The sequence below is a fragment of the Falco punctatus genome, assembly GCF_963210335.1.
Source record: "Falco punctatus genome assembly, chromosome: 7".
Classification (NCBI taxonomy): Eukaryota; Metazoa; Chordata; class Aves; order Falconiformes; family Falconidae; genus Falco; species Falco punctatus.
This window is the reverse complement of record NC_137587.1, coordinates 44492726-44509841: the sequence shown is the minus strand read 5'-3', so window position 1 is coordinate 44509841 and position 17116 is coordinate 44492726. Positions and strand designations below refer to the sequence as shown.

Below are 17116 nucleotides of genomic sequence, written 5' to 3'. Positions count from 1 at the left end.
GGGACTCTGTCAGTGCATGTTGTGAAAATGCGTTTAAGAGGAAGTAATCTTCAGCAGCAGGAGGAAAAAGACAGAAGAACCTGAAACAAAGCCCCTGGTGATAAGTATGTGCGCTGCCCCTTTTAAGTAGAGTTGGGAGTAACGTCAGACTACAGCAGGACATCCACACAGGAGAAGGTCTTCCAGGATGGTAAGTGCATCTGCTGTCATCTTGAGAGTGCTGGGGGGTGGTCGAGGAGAGCGTGCTTTGTTCATCTGAGGAGCTTCAAACAGCTTCCTGGGAGGGCTTTGTATGGTGAAAAATCTCATCCGTGTGTTCAAAACCCAAAATCTGAAACAGTTTGGTGCTGATGGAGAGAAGCAGTACCAAGAGTTATTTTGGGGGCGGGGAGAAAGCAGCCTTAACGTTATAAACAAGAGTCTCCTGCGTGTGCTCAGCAGATTGTAGTATTAGCTTGTGTTCCAGCCTGTGAAGCAATGCTAAGTAGTGCTGGTATTTATTGCTCTTGGTTGGACTTTATTCATGGAAATTGGCAGCTGGAAAAGCCCTGAAAGCTTCGAGGGAGCCATAGTTAATTACTGACTGGCTACAATATTGTTCTTCAGAATTCTGGTTGCGTCTCTGATGTTTTCTTTCTAAAAAATTAAACTGCATATTTTAGTGCAGTTCTCATGGCTTCTGTATAGCAGTTGGGAATCCAACCCATCACCAGCCAAAGATATCAATAACTTTGTTTGAACTACATGGTAGATGACTCCATTATGGCATGTAGGAGACCTGTTAGCTCTTGTATTTTAAAAGAAATGCTGCTTTTTGAAGCCATTTTGTGACTGTTGCTGAGAAGGAGAACTGAAACTAATTGTTTGGTAAGCTCCATCCTTGTGAAGTCATCACATGGCTGTAGGTGCACCTACAGCTGCAGTTCCTTACCGAGACACAGCCTGTGTCACCGAACGTGTCGTGGGGAGCACTTTGGCTTTGGGGGGCAGAGGGAGAAGATGACACCTCTCAAGCTCGGGTTCTGTGCTGAGAACCCCCCGGGGCAGCCGGGGGGCTGTTTGTTACTGGGGTAGCCCAGCTGGCTGGGGCAGCTGCCACCAAAGCAGTGAGCTGTGGTGGGACCTGCAGCCTCATGGGTTCTCCTGGCCCAGGCTGGAGGGCTGCTGGTGGTGTTTTTCAGCTGCCTTTCTCCTGCTTTAAAATCTCTTTGGCTCAGTTTCCTCCCAAAATTCTTAGCATCTTTTCTCTTGCTCTCTCTTCCTTTTCTTCCCACTAAGATTTCTGGGTCGGTGTTTGACCACTTCTCTCAAGGTGGGGCAATGACGTGTGTTGCACTCACACAGCTTTCTCTGCACGGTGTGTTATACCCCCTGCCCCTGCTTGGGCTGCAAGCTCTTTGGGGTAAGACATCTTTGTACTGTGCTTAAAACATGGACGGGGATTTCAGGGCCACGCTGACCTGATGTTCGCTGGGGAACGGCCAGCCGGCCTTCACTGCTAGCAGCACCTCAGTTTCTCCAGGGCTGGGAGAATGGGTGTTCATCTGCCAGCACTTATGTGTGTACCTAGTGTAAAAGCTTGCCTGTGCATCTGGGGGCACCAAAAGGAAGGGAGTGCCGGTAAAGTGGGAGTAAAACTGCCTTGGAAAGTTTGGACATCATGGCACTGCGGCAGTGATTACAGCTGGTACTACCAACAAGCAGACCTGGACGTGGACACTCAGCTCTCACCTCTGCAGCTCTAGTATGCTCTCAGGTGTGACTGTTCATACCCTTTCTTCCCTCTTCACCTTTCTCATTCTCCCTTGTCTGGTCTTTTACCTTAGGTCCTCTCTTTTCACATCCCTCTCCACATTCCCCAAGTCACTGTTTCAGACCCACCTCCCTTGTCTTCCAAGACATCCTCCATCTCCTTGGTTCAGCCCCGCTAGTTCTTGTGAGCTGGGTCCCACGAGAAGCCTTTGGAGTATGTCTATGCTGTGTCTAACTCCCTCCTGTTCCACGTGGTCACGGCATCTGTAAGAAAGGTGGGGTGGGCAGGGGTTGCCCACAGCATGGACATATCTGGCCTTGATGTGGGAGGGCAGACACCACACAGTTCAGGTGACACTAGCTGTGAACGTATGGCAAGATGGATGGGACAAGGCTGGCAGGATCCTTCCTATCTGAAACTTAAATTTGAGTGTGGCCACCCACAGAGCAACTGCATATCTGAAACCAGTACAGCATGTTGGTCCACCAGGGTACAGTGCCCGGTGGCTCAGGGATAGAAAGCAGTGGTCTGGGGACTGGACAGGTGGTGATATCTGGTAGCACTTGCTGAAATCTGCAGCACTCCAGGATGTACTGCTTGCTTCTGAGCATGAAAAACAACAGCTGCCTCTTACGGGGTGAATTCACCTCTGGCGATGCAGGGGTGGTTGGACATGTGAGAAGGTTTTGATTTGACCTTTTGGGAAGGCAAGAGAGGCAAGCGGCCAACTACCCCTGCCCTACCATCTGCTCTCAGTTTTGGTATATTTGGGTATTTGCTCTTGTGGTGGCCTCTGCTGGTGATAACACAAGATTGGAGCAATACTGTCAGAGGGAGAAAAGAAGTTATTTTCTAGGGTCATGGTTGCAACAGGGGAGGAGCAGAGTTTGTATTTCAGCCTGGTCTCTGTCACCTTAACAGAGTCCATTCTAGAAGAGACACCGCCGGCACTGAAGGCAACTCACAGGCATAGGAAGAGAGCAGAGCAGGAGCCTGACAGAACCACATGCAGGGTGACATCGATGCTGTACGCTATCACCCGTGACTTCTCTGCTTAATTATTGCTTGTTGGCAATGTGTTAGCTTGCAACAGGACAAAAGTGGGTGTTGAAGGATAACTTGAAGAGGCAGCAATGCAGTTGTTTATGCATTAATTACTGCAGTGCAAACAGCAGCAGGGACAAACTGCAGGGACCTGTCTCCCTCTCACTTCATAACGTTAACGTCACTCAAGACCCATAATACAGTGATGACGTTGCACAGATGTGTGCTTAAATTTCCAAGCACTAGACAGAGCAATGACAGTAACCTGCATTTTTAGTCTGTAACCAGCTTTATACAAATGTTGCCATAAAGCTTTATTTTTCCCCCTGCATACATTTCTGTTTTTCAGATTGTGAAAAAAACATTGAAAACATCCCTGATGTTTAATGAGTCCTCCAACATGAAATTAAGCGTGAACAATCAAAAAGACGTCAAAACGGTAATTATTGAGATACACTACATTTGCTTACAAGAGCTGAGATCACGCTGACATATCTGAGAAGAAATAACAGATTAGGAAGAATGATTTTATTGCCTGTTTTAGAAATCCATGGAGGTTTCAATCCTATTTGTAAACCAAGTGAGTGGCAAAACCCTCACTGATTTATCCGGCAGGCTGATCAAACCTTGCTGAGAGTGACGTGGAGCCTAATCCTGCAGCCCTGACTCAGGACAGCAAACCTTGCTCATACAAATAGCCTGACTTCCACCATCAGCCCAGAGTTAGTTTATTTATTCACCATGCCTAGAGTACCTGGACATCGCAGTGTACAGCATGGTGACAGTCAACACGTAACTTCAAAATATATCTCTTACCCTAGAAATGTCTTCTAAAACCCGTGCGATGTTTAAGTCTTGCCAATGTGTTCACAGGATGAAATGCAGAACTCTTGAAAATTGCTGGGATTTTTTTTTTGCCCTCCACGAGAGGGACAACAAACCAGAGGGAAAAAATTTAAGTTGACAATCAATTCAAAAACATTTTTAATTTAAATCACTGCCTGAAATTGATGGCAGCACTGTAGATCTCAAGAAAATCAGAGAAAATGAAAAATAAGAAACTTTATCCACATAGAAACTGAAATAGATACTTTCAGAAGCAACTGGTTTCTTCGACTAGCACAAATTTTCATATGTACCCTTCCAGGAACTCACATTCATAGCTACAGCCTCATGACCAGTCCTAGACGTGGTTCTCCTGCCTGGAGGTTCAGGAGCTCCTCTCTGAAGTGCACATTGCCTATCACAGGGTGGTGGATGGTCCCAGCTCCCAGGAACTGCCATGGGGAGCCAGACACGATAGTTGTTGGGACAAGTGAGTCTGCACTGGTGGCTGGTTTTTCCTCCTCAGTATAGGGCAACACAGAGAGCCTGGTGGGACACATTTCAGCATGCAGCTGGCTGGACTGACATGCAGATCTGCATGTACCAGGTGGCCAGGCTACTTTTTCCCCCTGAACATAGATGGAAAAAAAAATAAAAAGGAAGCACAGAAAAAGAGAAATGAGGCTAACTCACTACACTAGAACAAGGAAATACTTGCCGCATGGATAAACGAGATTTGTGTAGTTTCACTTAAGTGAGGTTTAAGTTAGAAAATAAAACCAGAATGTGTTCAGAAACCACAAAATGTCCTTCTGCTTCTGATGTTTTCAGGCCTGTTTTTTTCTCCCCTGACTTCATGAGCTTCCTCTTTATGGTAGTGTTCATCTTAATCCCACATCTAATCTTGTGTTATGGATTTTTCTGTTTTGATTTTGGTGGATTTTTTTTTTTTAATGGGTTTTTGAACACCCATTTGTCTTGTGCTAAAATAAAGCTAATCAACATCAAACTAATCATTAAAGTTTGGGAAAAAAACAGGTTTTTGATATGTTGTCACAGGAAAAATTAAACCAAAACTAAAAAGATGGTCCTCACATAAACCAACCCCCATGTGTCTTGTGGTCCTCACTTTCAGTAGTTTATCTAAAAATACTGTCTTCCAGTAGCTGAAAGCAGAACTACTACGCAAAGATTGTGATTTACTCACCTGCAACAGGTAGTCATCCATCAGCTGGTGTATCAGTGACTTGGTGACTCCTTAAATCTTCACCTGTTCGGATTCTGTTCTAGTTTCAAATCTTAGGGGGAATTTTGATGCTTGGTCTTGTTGCCCTGATGGCTGTTTACTTCATGAGAGTGGACAGCGCAGTTGATCCTAACAGAGAAGAAGCAATTGTCAGCATTTACAAAGGGCTGGGGGAGGAAGAAGGACTCTACGGAGATCTCATAGGAGCCACAATAGTTGAGAAGGACACCAGTAGATCCAATGACTCCTGCAGGTAAGCCAGGCCTGATGGCACATGAAGAAGTAATCACCAGGTGGAGAAATGTTTACAGTGCTGACAATATCAGCATGGGTTTTTTTCTCTTCCCATTGTATAATAAGTGGTAAAGTATCACTAATTTGGGAAGAGTGGGGGTGTTGTTTAGGCATTGGGTCATCAGTAGTTGCCCATTATGGGGGGCAGCAGGGGCAGTATCACTGCCCCACTACTGGTCCTGTTGGCCTATGTGCAGCACTGCTCTGTTGCTACTCTACCACCTCCAGCCACCCTCCCTTTGTGGCAGCGGTGGGAGGCAGCAGAGTGACTAGAGGGCAAAGCAGCCTTTGCTGAGCTCTCCTGCTTTCAGAGGCTGGAGTGGGCAGTGAAGGTTTCTTCTGGCAGGGGGTGGAAAGTGTACCAAAGCAACATCTAGCCCTAGGGGGTTACTTTTCTCCTCATCTTTAATACGGTAACATAAAAAGCTTAGAACCCATCTTGCTGGGTTTGGGAGGACAATGTCCAATACATGCTTGGCTACAAAACTTGAGAGTACTCCCAGCTTGTTTGTCCAGCTCAGCTTGTTTGGTTGTGAGGTTGATGTCCAAAATGGCCAACTGTACAGCCTGACAGGTGCTTGGTTTCCTGTTTGGGTCACAGTTGCTTGCTTCACCATATACAATTGCCGTTGCAGCTTTGAACTTGTGGAAAACGTTCCTTATGACTTACCTTTTGAGATAAATAGCACTGCAGCCAAACCCTTGTACCAAGCCTGGATGAGACTCCTCGATATAGCCCAGGAAAATATTCATGTGGCTTCTTACTATTGGTCTCTTACGGGGAAGGATATCAATGTCAATGATTCATCTTCCAAGCAGGTAGGAGAAAATCAATGACAAGCACAACTATGGTTGTACGTCTCATGTACGCTTGGCAGATGACAGAACGACTGCGTGGTCTGTCTCCCAGAGACATTGCTTTGACTCTTCCTGCAAACTCAGAAAGGTTTTCCATGCTGGTCTGAAGCAGCCCGTCAGCTTTCCTCCTCCAGTTAAGTTAGATCCCATGTGGGCAACATCCATGTCTCTGAATATTTCCATGCTGTGTTTTAAGAGCAACCAGGGGCCAGCCTCAAAACAACCCTTGCTTACCCTGCAGGTGGTCAGCCTGTGGGAGGGGCAGCCAGAGGCATGGCTGAAAGGCCTACAGGATCCCACGTCCACAAGTGAACGTCCCAGTTCCCACTGGCTAGCTGGAAGAATCAGGAAGCAAATTCTGTTGGACTTTTGGATGCTTCAGAGGCTGCTTTTCCACTGCGTACAGACACAAGTGTCTGCATTTGCCCATTTTGCAGGTGTCCCAGAACAGTGCCATTGGATGGCAGCTTAAGACATTCATTCTCCTTTGCTGGGCTGGCCTCCTGGGTACCCTGTGCAGCCAGGCTTCCTACGGGGCCTCTCTGGCTCCATCAGCAAAAGTGAGTGACAGGAGCCATGGCACAGGCTCATCTTGTGACCATCCATCATGTTTAATTGTCCCTTGGCTCTCTTCTGGCCTGTGGCAGCTAGCAACCTCCCAGGCAATCCTGAGCAGGGTCTGGGGGACTCTTCTGAAAAGCAGATGGGACAAGCCCACCTTATTTCAGGCAGGTACGGTGTTAGTCAAGCGTTGGGAGAATTGTGCTGTTTGCTCATTGACCAGATGCTGGCTTGTTTACTACCGTGGGCTGAGCCTCTGGCACACCTTCCTCATTGTCCTCCTGGGCTCTCTGGGACTGCTGTCCTTGTCTTCCTCCCCAGGTGGCTCTGGTGTTGTAAGATGACTCATCTTCTCTACAGGAGAAAAAGTAGAAGTGACAGTTGTAAAGGGACAGCTCAGTGTAGGACAGTGTCTTTTATCTTCAGGGAGGAATGACACAATGCATCTGTTGAGCGTTCAGCAGCTGACCTTTGCTGGGGCATTCACCTTTGAAGTCTGGGATGGCTGTGGTCATCCTTTTAAACTTTATATCTAATAGTATTAAATGACAGAAAATAAACTTTGATTCGTATATTACATCAGGATCTTCATGAAACACTCCTGAAATAGGTGACATTCCTGACCTTCCTTATGTTGGGGTTCTTCAAAGGAGGCATTCATTAGTAACGCTGTACTTGCACGTATCTTATAAATGTTCTATAACAAAATATAAAAAGTAACAAACAATGTACCATGCAGGGTGAAGATATTCTGAAGAGGTTTGAGACGTTACTTGCAGAGAACGTTTCTGTGTATGTTGCAGCAAGTATGCCAACTTTAGCTACAAATTCAACTGACCTTGAGCTTTTAGAGGAAAAAGGTAATTATCTCCCTTATTGATGCACTCCGAATTTCAGTACTGCGAAAAAGGCATCTGAGAGAAACTGGGCTCCAAGACCTGTTCTGGCACGGCGCTTACATGGGTTCACAGGACAAGCACTATGAGTTCACTGGTTTGTGATTTCTGTGTGTGTTGTCATGCCCTTAAGGATTTTTCTGGAAGTTCACATTTTGTATATTTTTGCAAGTGACTGTAGTCCCAGGAACGAGTACTTGTGAATTTTGGTAGTTATTACTGGCTGCAAGCATTAGACATCCAGACAGGTTCAGGCAGTCAAGGGAGCAGTGTAGTTTGCCATCTCCATGCTGTATCTAAACTCTTTCTTTCCCCTCCTCATCTTCCTTCAGGGGCTCATGTAAAAAAGATTGATTTTGGATATTTGGCAGGAGGAGTGTTGCATAGCAAGTTCTGGATAGTAGACATGAAACACATATATATTGGTAGTGCAAATATGGACTGGCGATCTTTATCTCAGGTAAGCTCTGCTGCTGCATACTCAGAAATCTGGGGGGAAACGCATGTTCTAACAGCAGAGAAAAATCATAATGATGTAGAATATTGACTGAGTGGGAGAAATGGCAAAGAAACTCCTGGAGACGGAGGTGGCTCTTGCTGGGGCTGTGACACAGCTTGCTCTCTTTGCAGGTGAAAGAGTTTGGTGCTGTGATATACAACTGCAGCTGCTTAGCCAAAGACCTCTGGAAAACATTTAGTACTTACTGGGATCTTGGACATGCCAATGCCACCATCCCATTCCCTTGGCCTCTTAATTATTCTACCCACATTAACAAGCATCAGCCTCTGGAAGTAGAATTTAATGGAATCTTGACCAAAGCCTATTTTTCCGTAAGTATGTTTTAAAATGACAAGTTAGACTGTAAACTATGTTTAAACCTTGGCCAGAAAAGTTTGTTCAGCAGTCCTCAGTTACTTGTGTTCCAGCTGGAAATTAATTCATTCAACAGGTTTCTCTGGAACTACTCAAGGAGTAAGGGTTGACCCAGCTTTGGCTGTCAGGTAGTATGGCAAGACCAGGGTGCAGGTCTCCTTTAATCACCTGTGGGCTCAACATATCAGTGAGTATTTCACCCATGAGGACATGGAAGGCGTGAGGAACAACAGTGGTCCACCTCGAGTGCTTTGTGCTATTGTAATGAAAACTGGACTGATCTGAATATAAATTGGTCAGTCTGACAGAAAAAAGGATGAAATCACTGACCTGCATGTTTTCTCCTTTACAGGCTTCTCCTCCAGCGTTTTGTCCAGAGGGTCGCACCCATGACCTCTTTGCTATAATCAGTATTATCAATGAGGCACAGAAATTTGTCTATATTTCTGTTATGGACTATTTCCCTACCAGCCGTTTCATTCATCCAGAGAGGTACAATTCTAATCCTGAGCAAACCAGTTGACTGCACTCTTTAAAGGAAAGATACACTATTCACCCCTTCTGCAATGAAAATATTCAGAGTGGAGAGAACTGAGGCTTTGCTCTACATTCGTGACCTCCTGGTGAACTATGCAAACACTGATGCTGCAGAAGGGATGGCATCTAGCATTGCACATGTGCTTCACTAGCATTTTAAAGCAGCCTCCTGTGCTCTTCATGCAGCAAGAAAACTGTGAAGTGCCAGAATAGGGACAGTCAGGTACAGCTCCCTTCAAAATATAACAGAGCAGCTTTAGGACTAGAGAGAGGAATGGGAACAGCAGAAATATATTTGACATCAGACTTTTCAGAGAAAATGTTGTTTGCTCCCCCCCCGCCTCTTCTGCTCCTGTTTCTCTCTTTCTGTTCTTCATTTCTGAAGACTCTTCACAACTGGCTTTGCTGCCTGTTTGATGTTCTTCACCTATAGTTTAGAGGGTGATTCTTAACTGTCCTTGCTGACCTCTGCAATGATAGATGAAAGCCTCTAGAAGGAATTTTTAGGCTTCCATTTTCCCTTTTTTATAATTCCACCGGAGGACAGCCAAGTCCCTGAAGCGTGCTGGACGCATGCAGCAGCAGCAGCTCTCAGGGAGGTGGTGGTAGTAGTGATCTGGAGTGATCAAATTGTGTGTGGTGGATCACTGCCATGGTCCCAGTGGGCTGCCCAAGGTCACAGCAGAATTATGCAGACTCTGCACATCAGCTCAGATCTGAGTAACACAGAAAGTGAGTCAGTCATGGGGCAACCACTAAGACTCCAAATCCTCTTAGATATGCTTGAATTAGGACGTTTACATGCAACCAAGTGCTCTGAGTATTATTTGCTTGTAACGTTTCTGAGTTTTCCAGTCATCTAAATAATCTGACTGAGAAAGAAGTTCAAGCAAAATAATTACATACAACATGGCTTGTAAAGAATAGGGTGAGCTCTGGGTTGCCATTTAGCCAGAATTATGCCGTGCGGCATGACTGCGTGAAGCCTCTGTTGTTCAGCTGGGCATGGGTGTGTTAGCAGGAAGGATATAGGATAATAGATAGACAGAGATAATTCCACTGGCCTTGAAACAAAATCTCAAAGAAGAGCTTCCACTTGGAGGACATTTTTTCATAAATCAAATCGCTTAGAGGATTTTTGGTTTCTGTGTTGTATGGTCGAATCTCTGGGTTGCTCATCTCCTCATTTTAGCTAATAGGTTCACAGAAACTCCCTTTTTCCCCTTAGGAATGAGTGTGTAAATACTCCTCATTCTTCATCTGAAGCCTTAATCCACCATTTGTGACATCTAGGGTCTGATCAGATGCAGACAAGAGTTTGAAAGGCCTAGGGAAAGCGGTGCAGGGCCTCGGGCTATCTCCACAGCAACCAGCTGCAGCCCCATGAATTGAGGCTGATTAGTTCAGGTTAGGTTCCTCCAGCAGCTGAGGCAGAGGGAACAAAGCTGCTGACTTAATGCCTGAGTGTTAATCAACTAGAAACTGATATATTTTAAAAATGGAAACTGTTCAAAAATAGCATTTCTAAGTAGCTTTTTTTTGGGGGGGGGGGGAGTTTTTCAGGATCTACAAGTCAGCCTGAGCCTGAAAGCATGTGGCCAGTCCATTGATTGGGATAGGGCAATGTGCAGGGGAGGATTAGAGAATTCAGGCTTTTGTACATAAGACAGAAAGGAATAACTTAGGCAAATTAATCCATCATTGCACATGGGACTGTGAGTGAGTGCTGGACCTCTGTCTGTATCCGTCCTCCAATCTGTACTAAAGATGCTTGTCATCCTCCATGCAGCGCTTGTTAGGAACTACAGAATTAAAATGCTACAGGGGTGTTTGGAGTTACTAGTCCTGGGATGTACATCGTCCAGCTCTTTGTGCTGTGTAGTTGGGTGAAGGATGTTAAAAATTTTCCCCTAGGCTACTTCCAACATAAGTGTTCACAAGAGCACAGATGTGTTTGTTACCTCGGGGGCACAGGGCTTACTAAAGAGGGCACGGAGGGATGGGGAGGGAATAGAGCCTGTCCACACCAGCTGACGGCACAGGACCACTGCGGACTAGCGTTTCTAGTGCACTAGAAACAATCTTCAGGATCCTGAAATGGCCATGTTCTGCAAAATGGCTTTTAGCCTTTCCTCTGGGCTCTGTGCTGTATGATCTGGCTTTACATTGGAGTTGCTATCATTATTTTTAGTTTCCTATGGAAATGAGCATGATGGCACCATGCTGTGTGTGTATCTGTGTACATTCACTTTACTAAACTTTAAACTTTTTGATCAATTTCAACCCTACTTGGCAGAGACTGCAGGTCTCAAAACACTGTGAAAAGAACTGGCTGGTTAGAAGACAGAAATTTTATTTATAACTCCAGTGAAGGCACAAGTGCTCCTCTTGCCAGACGTCAGAGATCCCATCTGTGCACAGCATCCCCTGTATTCTCAGTTTATTGTCACAACTTTCTATGGACCCGTTTCAAAAATATCCCTTTTTCCACCCACCTACTTTTCTCTAGATACTGGCCAGCCATTGACAACGCTCTGAGACGTGCAGCTTTCAACTACAGAGTACAAATCCGGCTTCTGGCCAGCTGCTGGACCCACTCTGACCCAGCCATGTTCTACTATCTGAGGTCCCTGCGTGCTCTCAACAACCCGCATGCCCACATCAGTGTTGACGTGGTGCGTATAAGAAATCTGGTTTTGGAAAGACAGCTTGAGGACATGGGCCCTACACGGATCTTTGAGTCTGAGTCGCCAGTTGCATGTGCAAGTAGCAGGTTTTAGAGAAGCAGATTGTCCAATGTTGCAGTGACTGTTTCAGGTCCTTAAGAAAATAAGGCCCAAGAGGTGATCATTGAGGAACCAGCTATTGCAAGCTACGAGTAATATCAAGGGATGTGCCTATCCGCAGCGCTTATGACATTATCTGAGTAGTTGCATTTGCTGAGCACCATGACAATAACGGTTTATATGACAACTTAGTGCTCTTCTCACAGACCTTTTTCTGTATAGAGTGTCTTAAATGGGTCTAATTACTCAGTTTTTTAGAATTGAGAGCTCTGCTGACTGTCTATACAAATGGACCCATTTTTGAACACTAAATATTGCGTACAGGCTATAGGCACTAGGCTGGAATGTGTCAAGGGGATGGTGTGGAAGCTGCCAACGCAATGCAGTTATCACAACAGAGAGTCACAGAAGTAAGGAGGAATGGTTTTGAGGGGGGTGGGGTGGGAGGGAGGAAGAGAGAGAGAGAGGAACAGAAATTTAGATTTTAGGAGTTAACACAAAAAGTTAGGCATTGTTGTTGCCTGTAGTACTCCTTGTGTCTGTGATCAGCCCATTCTAGCACAAAATAAGAGCAGCAATCAGCGGTAAATGCAGATCTATTAAACAGCTGCCTAAAACTGCATTTAATTGTCTGCCCTGTAATGATAATGGCTGTGCCACTAATGGAACATTGTGAAGCAAACACTATCCTTATCTGATCTCAATTGCTTATCCAATTTTATGTATAGTGGAAGTAGTATTTGTTAGTTTTCTTGGATAAGAGTAACATCTCTTTTATGGTATATTTAATAACAGTGTGTGGAATATTCTCTTCTGTCCTTTCTGTACTATTCCATTCTTTGAAAATATAGAAAATCTGTGTTGTCCAATTATGCAATCTGCTTCTCACTCTGGTGTTTCTATTTATATACTTAATTTCTCTCCCTCCAGAAACTCTTCATTGTTCCGGTTCTGAATCACACAAATATTCCTCATGGGAGAGTGAATCACAACAAATATATGGTCACTGATAAAGTAGCCTATATTGGTATGTATTTAATTATTCCAAATACTTACAGCATCTTCAGATCTATAGGACTGAGACTGAGATAGAATGGGCTGCAGTATCAAAAAACCTTCATTTTGCTATGTGAAGCAGTCTGCCCTGGGTAAAGAAGTAGAGATGTGAAGGAGAGACAATAATGTAGGTCAAGTTCAGTAAGAGATGATTTCATATGATTGTCAACCATTAAGAACAGAGCATGACAAGTCTGAGTGCACAGGCTGTGACAAGCACAGTAGGGATTTCGCAGACTGTGTGCTCAGAATGATGCACTGATAGCTGATAGTCTAGTATATAACATTATCGTGCTTTAATAAAAAGAAATTGCTGGGAGGAATTAATTCCACGCACTGTTTGTTGAACAGAACTCTAGGAAAGGAAATGGGAATACGGTAATGTCAATTGCTGCTCCATTCCTGAAAGTCAGGATGGTGTTTGTTTTTTGCTCTTTTGTTAGAATCCCTCAAAAACAGGAATGTGAAAGGGCTCTGTCACCTCAGCCAGCTCATCCTCTGAGCAATGCAAACCAGCAAATAGCCCAGTCTTCCAACGGACTGAGGACTTGCAGCTCCAACTGCCTTTAATAGAATTTGTTTGATACGGAGTTGTCTTTTGAAGGCAGATATGCAGATAGCTTGTTTTCATGCCTAAGCACCTTCTGGAATTGACAGTAGATTTTTCTGGCTAAGGTGAACACCAGGACAAGTGCTAAGTGATAATGTGTATTTTTTCACAGTGCTTGATTTTCTGAATTGTGGTAGCTTTGGAGAGAGCCCTAGGCAATGTCTACAGCTGGATTTCCAGCTTTGCCTGGTTTAGAAGTGGGCATTGCATGCTGAGCCCAGAATGGCTCCTGAGGATTTATTGATCAAGGATCCAGTTTCTCCTCTTGTTTTCCTTTAGCAACCAAAGAGAATTAATTTTTTTCTTTAAACACAGAAACCCATATAAAACGCTGGCTTTTACTGCTCTTAATACCTAAATGTTGCATTCTGTTCCCATATCTATGAGTAGATTTGTGTATCTCTGTCACAGGCTGTAAGGAATCAGAATGTTATGAAGCTTCAGGGTTGCAGTTAATACTGACTTTCTGAAACTTGAGGTCTGGAGTAAGGAGGTGACCTGATTTTTGCTGCTGCATTGGTCCAAATGAGATCTGTAGTTGTACAACAAACAAGCAATGCCAGGCGATGCGCACTTAAGTATGGAGATCAAACAGAACACTGGGGAATTAATGGTTTCTAATTAGCTATTTTTCCATTGCATAGGGACTTCCAATTGGTCAGAAGACTACTTCATTAATACAGCTGGCGTGGGACTAATTGTCAAACAGAACTTGACCAACCTGCAAAGAAAGCAACTGCCCATCCAGGAACAATTAAAAAACCTTTTTGAGCGAGACTGGAATTCCAAATATGCAGTGAATCTGGAGAATATTCAGAGGCAGAAAGACTGTAACTGGAAAGGCAGACTCTGAATGCATTGAAATACACATTTAAAATAGAAACAAAAAATATGTTTGAATCTTGCTCCCTCTGCAAAACAAGGAGTTTTCTTCTTTATGCTTTTGTCAGAGAAATTGCTTCTTTGCGGTGTCCACATTGTTTGATGACGTGAGAACTTCTCACAGTTGACTCTGCCTGCAAAACCAATAGGCAGGGTGTGACATTCCTTTTTTTGTGTGATTACCTCATCCTGAATTAATGAAATGCATAGTGTTATATGACAAGCTGATATTAAAGCAAACATGGAAGGTACAACCAGATCTCAATGTATCGGTGATGCAGATCATTATTGCCATGGTATTTTATCTTAGGAAGCTATATATTTCAATGTTAATATTCCATTAACAGAGTTTACTTTACATGTGTTTAAGCATACTTTTAATAAACTCCTAGCTACTTTAAGATTTGAGCCATGTAAGTAATCTCCTACAATAGCAAGGGCAGATTTTAAAAAGCATTTAAGAATTAGAGGTACAGGGGAATACCTGTATTTAAGTGCTGAGTCTAGTTGTCAGGGTTAAATGCCTGGGATTTAAATCTTGGGGCCAGCTTTCAGCTCAGCTGCCCTGGACCCTGAGTGTCTGGCGGTGTTTGGATGTCTGTGTGTTGGCCCTGAGTGTCTGGTGGTGTTTGGATGTCTGTGTGTTGGCCTCATGGAGCAAATAGGATGGGAGGAATAGGATGAAGTTGCTTCAGGAGTGCTGGTGTGGCAAAGGCATCTTACCTGCACTGTGGGCAGTGCTTGGATGAGCGTCCTTGCTCTTTTAGAGCTGTTCTGGTGCTGGGCTTGACCAGTGTTGTGTCTCTGGGCTGCCTGTTCTTCTGCAGTCACCGCAGACCATAAACCTGAGCCTTGTGTCCATATTCACCACTGCATGGCAGCTCTACCCTGGGTGACTCAGAAGTGACAGGAATGGAAAACAGGGCATGTGCTCCAGCCGTGGAGCAATGTGACGCTGGGCTGGGGTTCTGTGAACCTCGCCGAGGTTGTGCACCTTTGCCTGACACGGGGAGTGGAGTTGCAAAGTGAGCATTTTGCTTTGGGACTGATGTACAGCAGAGGTGAGGGAGCCCAAGGTGAAAGCCAAGAGCATGGCTCCAAGAATGGCTGGGTGAAACCCCTGCCCTGGCACTCCATCTCTGAGCTGTCAACCTCTCCAGCTCTGGACGGTGTGTGGCAGCTCGTGGCTTCACTCATGTGCTGGCAGAGCCTTGGCTCTGAGGCCATATCTCTCGCCACAGCCAGCACTGGGTAGCAGGGGTACAGGCTTCCCCATCGTGGTGCAACCTCCCCACCCTCCAGAGGAAATGTTTTGGTGCTTTTGAATCCCTGCTCTGTGCTGAGAATGGCGAAGGGACCTGCTGTGATCATCTATATGTGGACTGATTTACATCTTTATGAATATACACAAATTCCCATATAAATGATCCCACCAATTTTCCATTTTTTGGTTTCCAGGCTGCTCCTTAGCTATCTCTTCCAGACATTCCCAAGATTCCTTGCAATGTTTTATCCATCATTACAAATCAATCCTTGCTGTTATTAAGGCAGATTTTCAAGACATGTAGTTATATTTACGAATAACACTGAGATTTTGTGAGTATTCACATATGTGCAAACATATTGAGGAAGACGCAGGTGCTATCAGCACTCTCTTCCCCTATTTCCTTTCTAGAAGCTGCTTAATATTCTGAGATATCCATTCACTAATTAAAATTTCTGGTGAAGTAGAACTTCCCCAGCTGCTTTCCACTAGCTCCACGCTCTGTATTACTACTTGCACGCAAGAACGACAGCAGACAGGTTTTGCCCAGCGCAATGAGCACACGTGAACGGTGGGTCAGTTTGAAAATCTTTTGAGAAGTTGAATCTTCAACCAACAAAACTCTTTTCTGCAGAGGGGTGCGCTCCCCTAGATGGCACTCGAAGCTGTGCTTTCACTGTTCTGAGGCGGATAGGTACTAAAGCAGTAAGAAAACTACTTTCTCCTCTGCTGGTGAGCACAAATCTGACAGTGCAGAGAAGCTGTTCAGTGGGACAGAGTTTCTGGGCAAGCTGGGACACTTTTCTGCTGGGAAAAATTGATGCTTATGAGAGTGCTTTTATTTTCTTTACTGGCATCACGTGTGTTGGTTTTCTTCCACATATGAAGGAGGGGTTTGACTCAGACAGAGAACTGGATCTAAGAGGAACTTGAGATTATTTCCCTTGTTTCTTGTGAGACTTTTTAGGCCCCTTCATAGCGTGATTCTAATTTACTCTTTCTCTATTACAAAGGTAGAAATGGTTTACATCGTAACCAGGCTTTGAATTTCTTAGTACTTTTCCATTTATGAAACAGGGTTAATAATAGCCCTTATCCATCCACATGTTGCTTTTCTCTTTCATTTAGATTATGATTTCTTCAAGTTAAGGACTGTACCAAGTGTAAGGTGGGGCCTTCAGTTAGCATTCATTAGCATCTCTTAATTATCTTTGGATGGATTTTCTAGCATGGTTGCAGGCAGTTCAGATTTTCCTCAGTATTAGTTTATACATGTCTAGAAAAAGTTGTTGGATTGGATCTTCAGCGTGGATGCTCTCTTCTGACCTGCTTTACCAGAGTGGCTTTTGTGCAGAGCTGCTGCGCTGTTCTCCCAGCAGCCTCACCCCTGAGGACACCTGCTTTGGTGCAGTGCCCTGCAGCTCCAGCACTGCTGCCAGCAATGCAGGTGACAGAAGACAGCACCTAGCTGGCTCCATAGGTTTATGAGCTCTGTGAGGACTACAAAGTCACCTGGCTTGATGTTTTAGTATTCTTCCAAAAGTTTTAGTATTACCTGTTTTCAATGTTTTCCTCCCTTACCCAGGATTTTCCTTTCCCAGTTGTTCCAAATAAATTATACCTCTCTTGC

At 44.6% G+C, this 17116-nt stretch overlaps 1 protein-coding gene across 3 annotated transcripts; it reads left to right on the top strand.

The window, feature by feature from the left end:
• Positions 1 to 14623, top strand: PLD4 (phospholipase D family member 4). Of its 3 annotated transcripts, XM_080397298.1 has the most exons (12): positions 5 to 190; positions 3147 to 3236; positions 4913 to 5121; positions 5798 to 5981; positions 6458 to 6580; positions 7321 to 7441; positions 7810 to 7937; positions 8108 to 8308; positions 8704 to 8843; positions 11398 to 11563; positions 12605 to 12701; positions 13985 to 14623. In XM_080397298.1, the coding sequence occupies exons 1-12, from the start codon at positions 188 to 190 to the stop codon at positions 14191 to 14193; spliced, it is 1671 nt and encodes a 556-aa protein (XP_080253424.1). In that variant the 5' UTR covers positions 5 to 187; the 3' UTR covers positions 14194 to 14623. The 3 variants fall into 3 exon arrangements, with proteins under 3 accessions (XP_080253425.1, XP_080253424.1, XP_080253426.1); XM_080397299.1 differs by lacking the exon at positions 3147 to 3236 and having other exon boundaries at positions 1 to 190; XM_080397300.1 differs by lacking the exon at positions 6458 to 6580 and having other exon boundaries at positions 12 to 190.
• Positions 14624 to 17116: the final 2493 nt, after the last annotated feature.

What these genes read in the sequence shown, in the direction of transcription:
- PLD4 (XM_080397298.1), top strand. An exon ending in ATGATTCATCTTCCAAGCAG is followed by an intron (nt 5,982 to 6,457) that starts GTAGGAGAAAAT and finishes CCCATTTTGCAG; the next exon opens with GTGTCCCAGAACAGTGCCAT. An exon ending in CGTTTCATTCATCCAGAGAG is followed by an intron (nt 8,844 to 11,397) that starts GTACAATTCTAA and finishes ACTTTTCTCTAG; the next exon opens with ATACTGGCCAGCCATTGACA.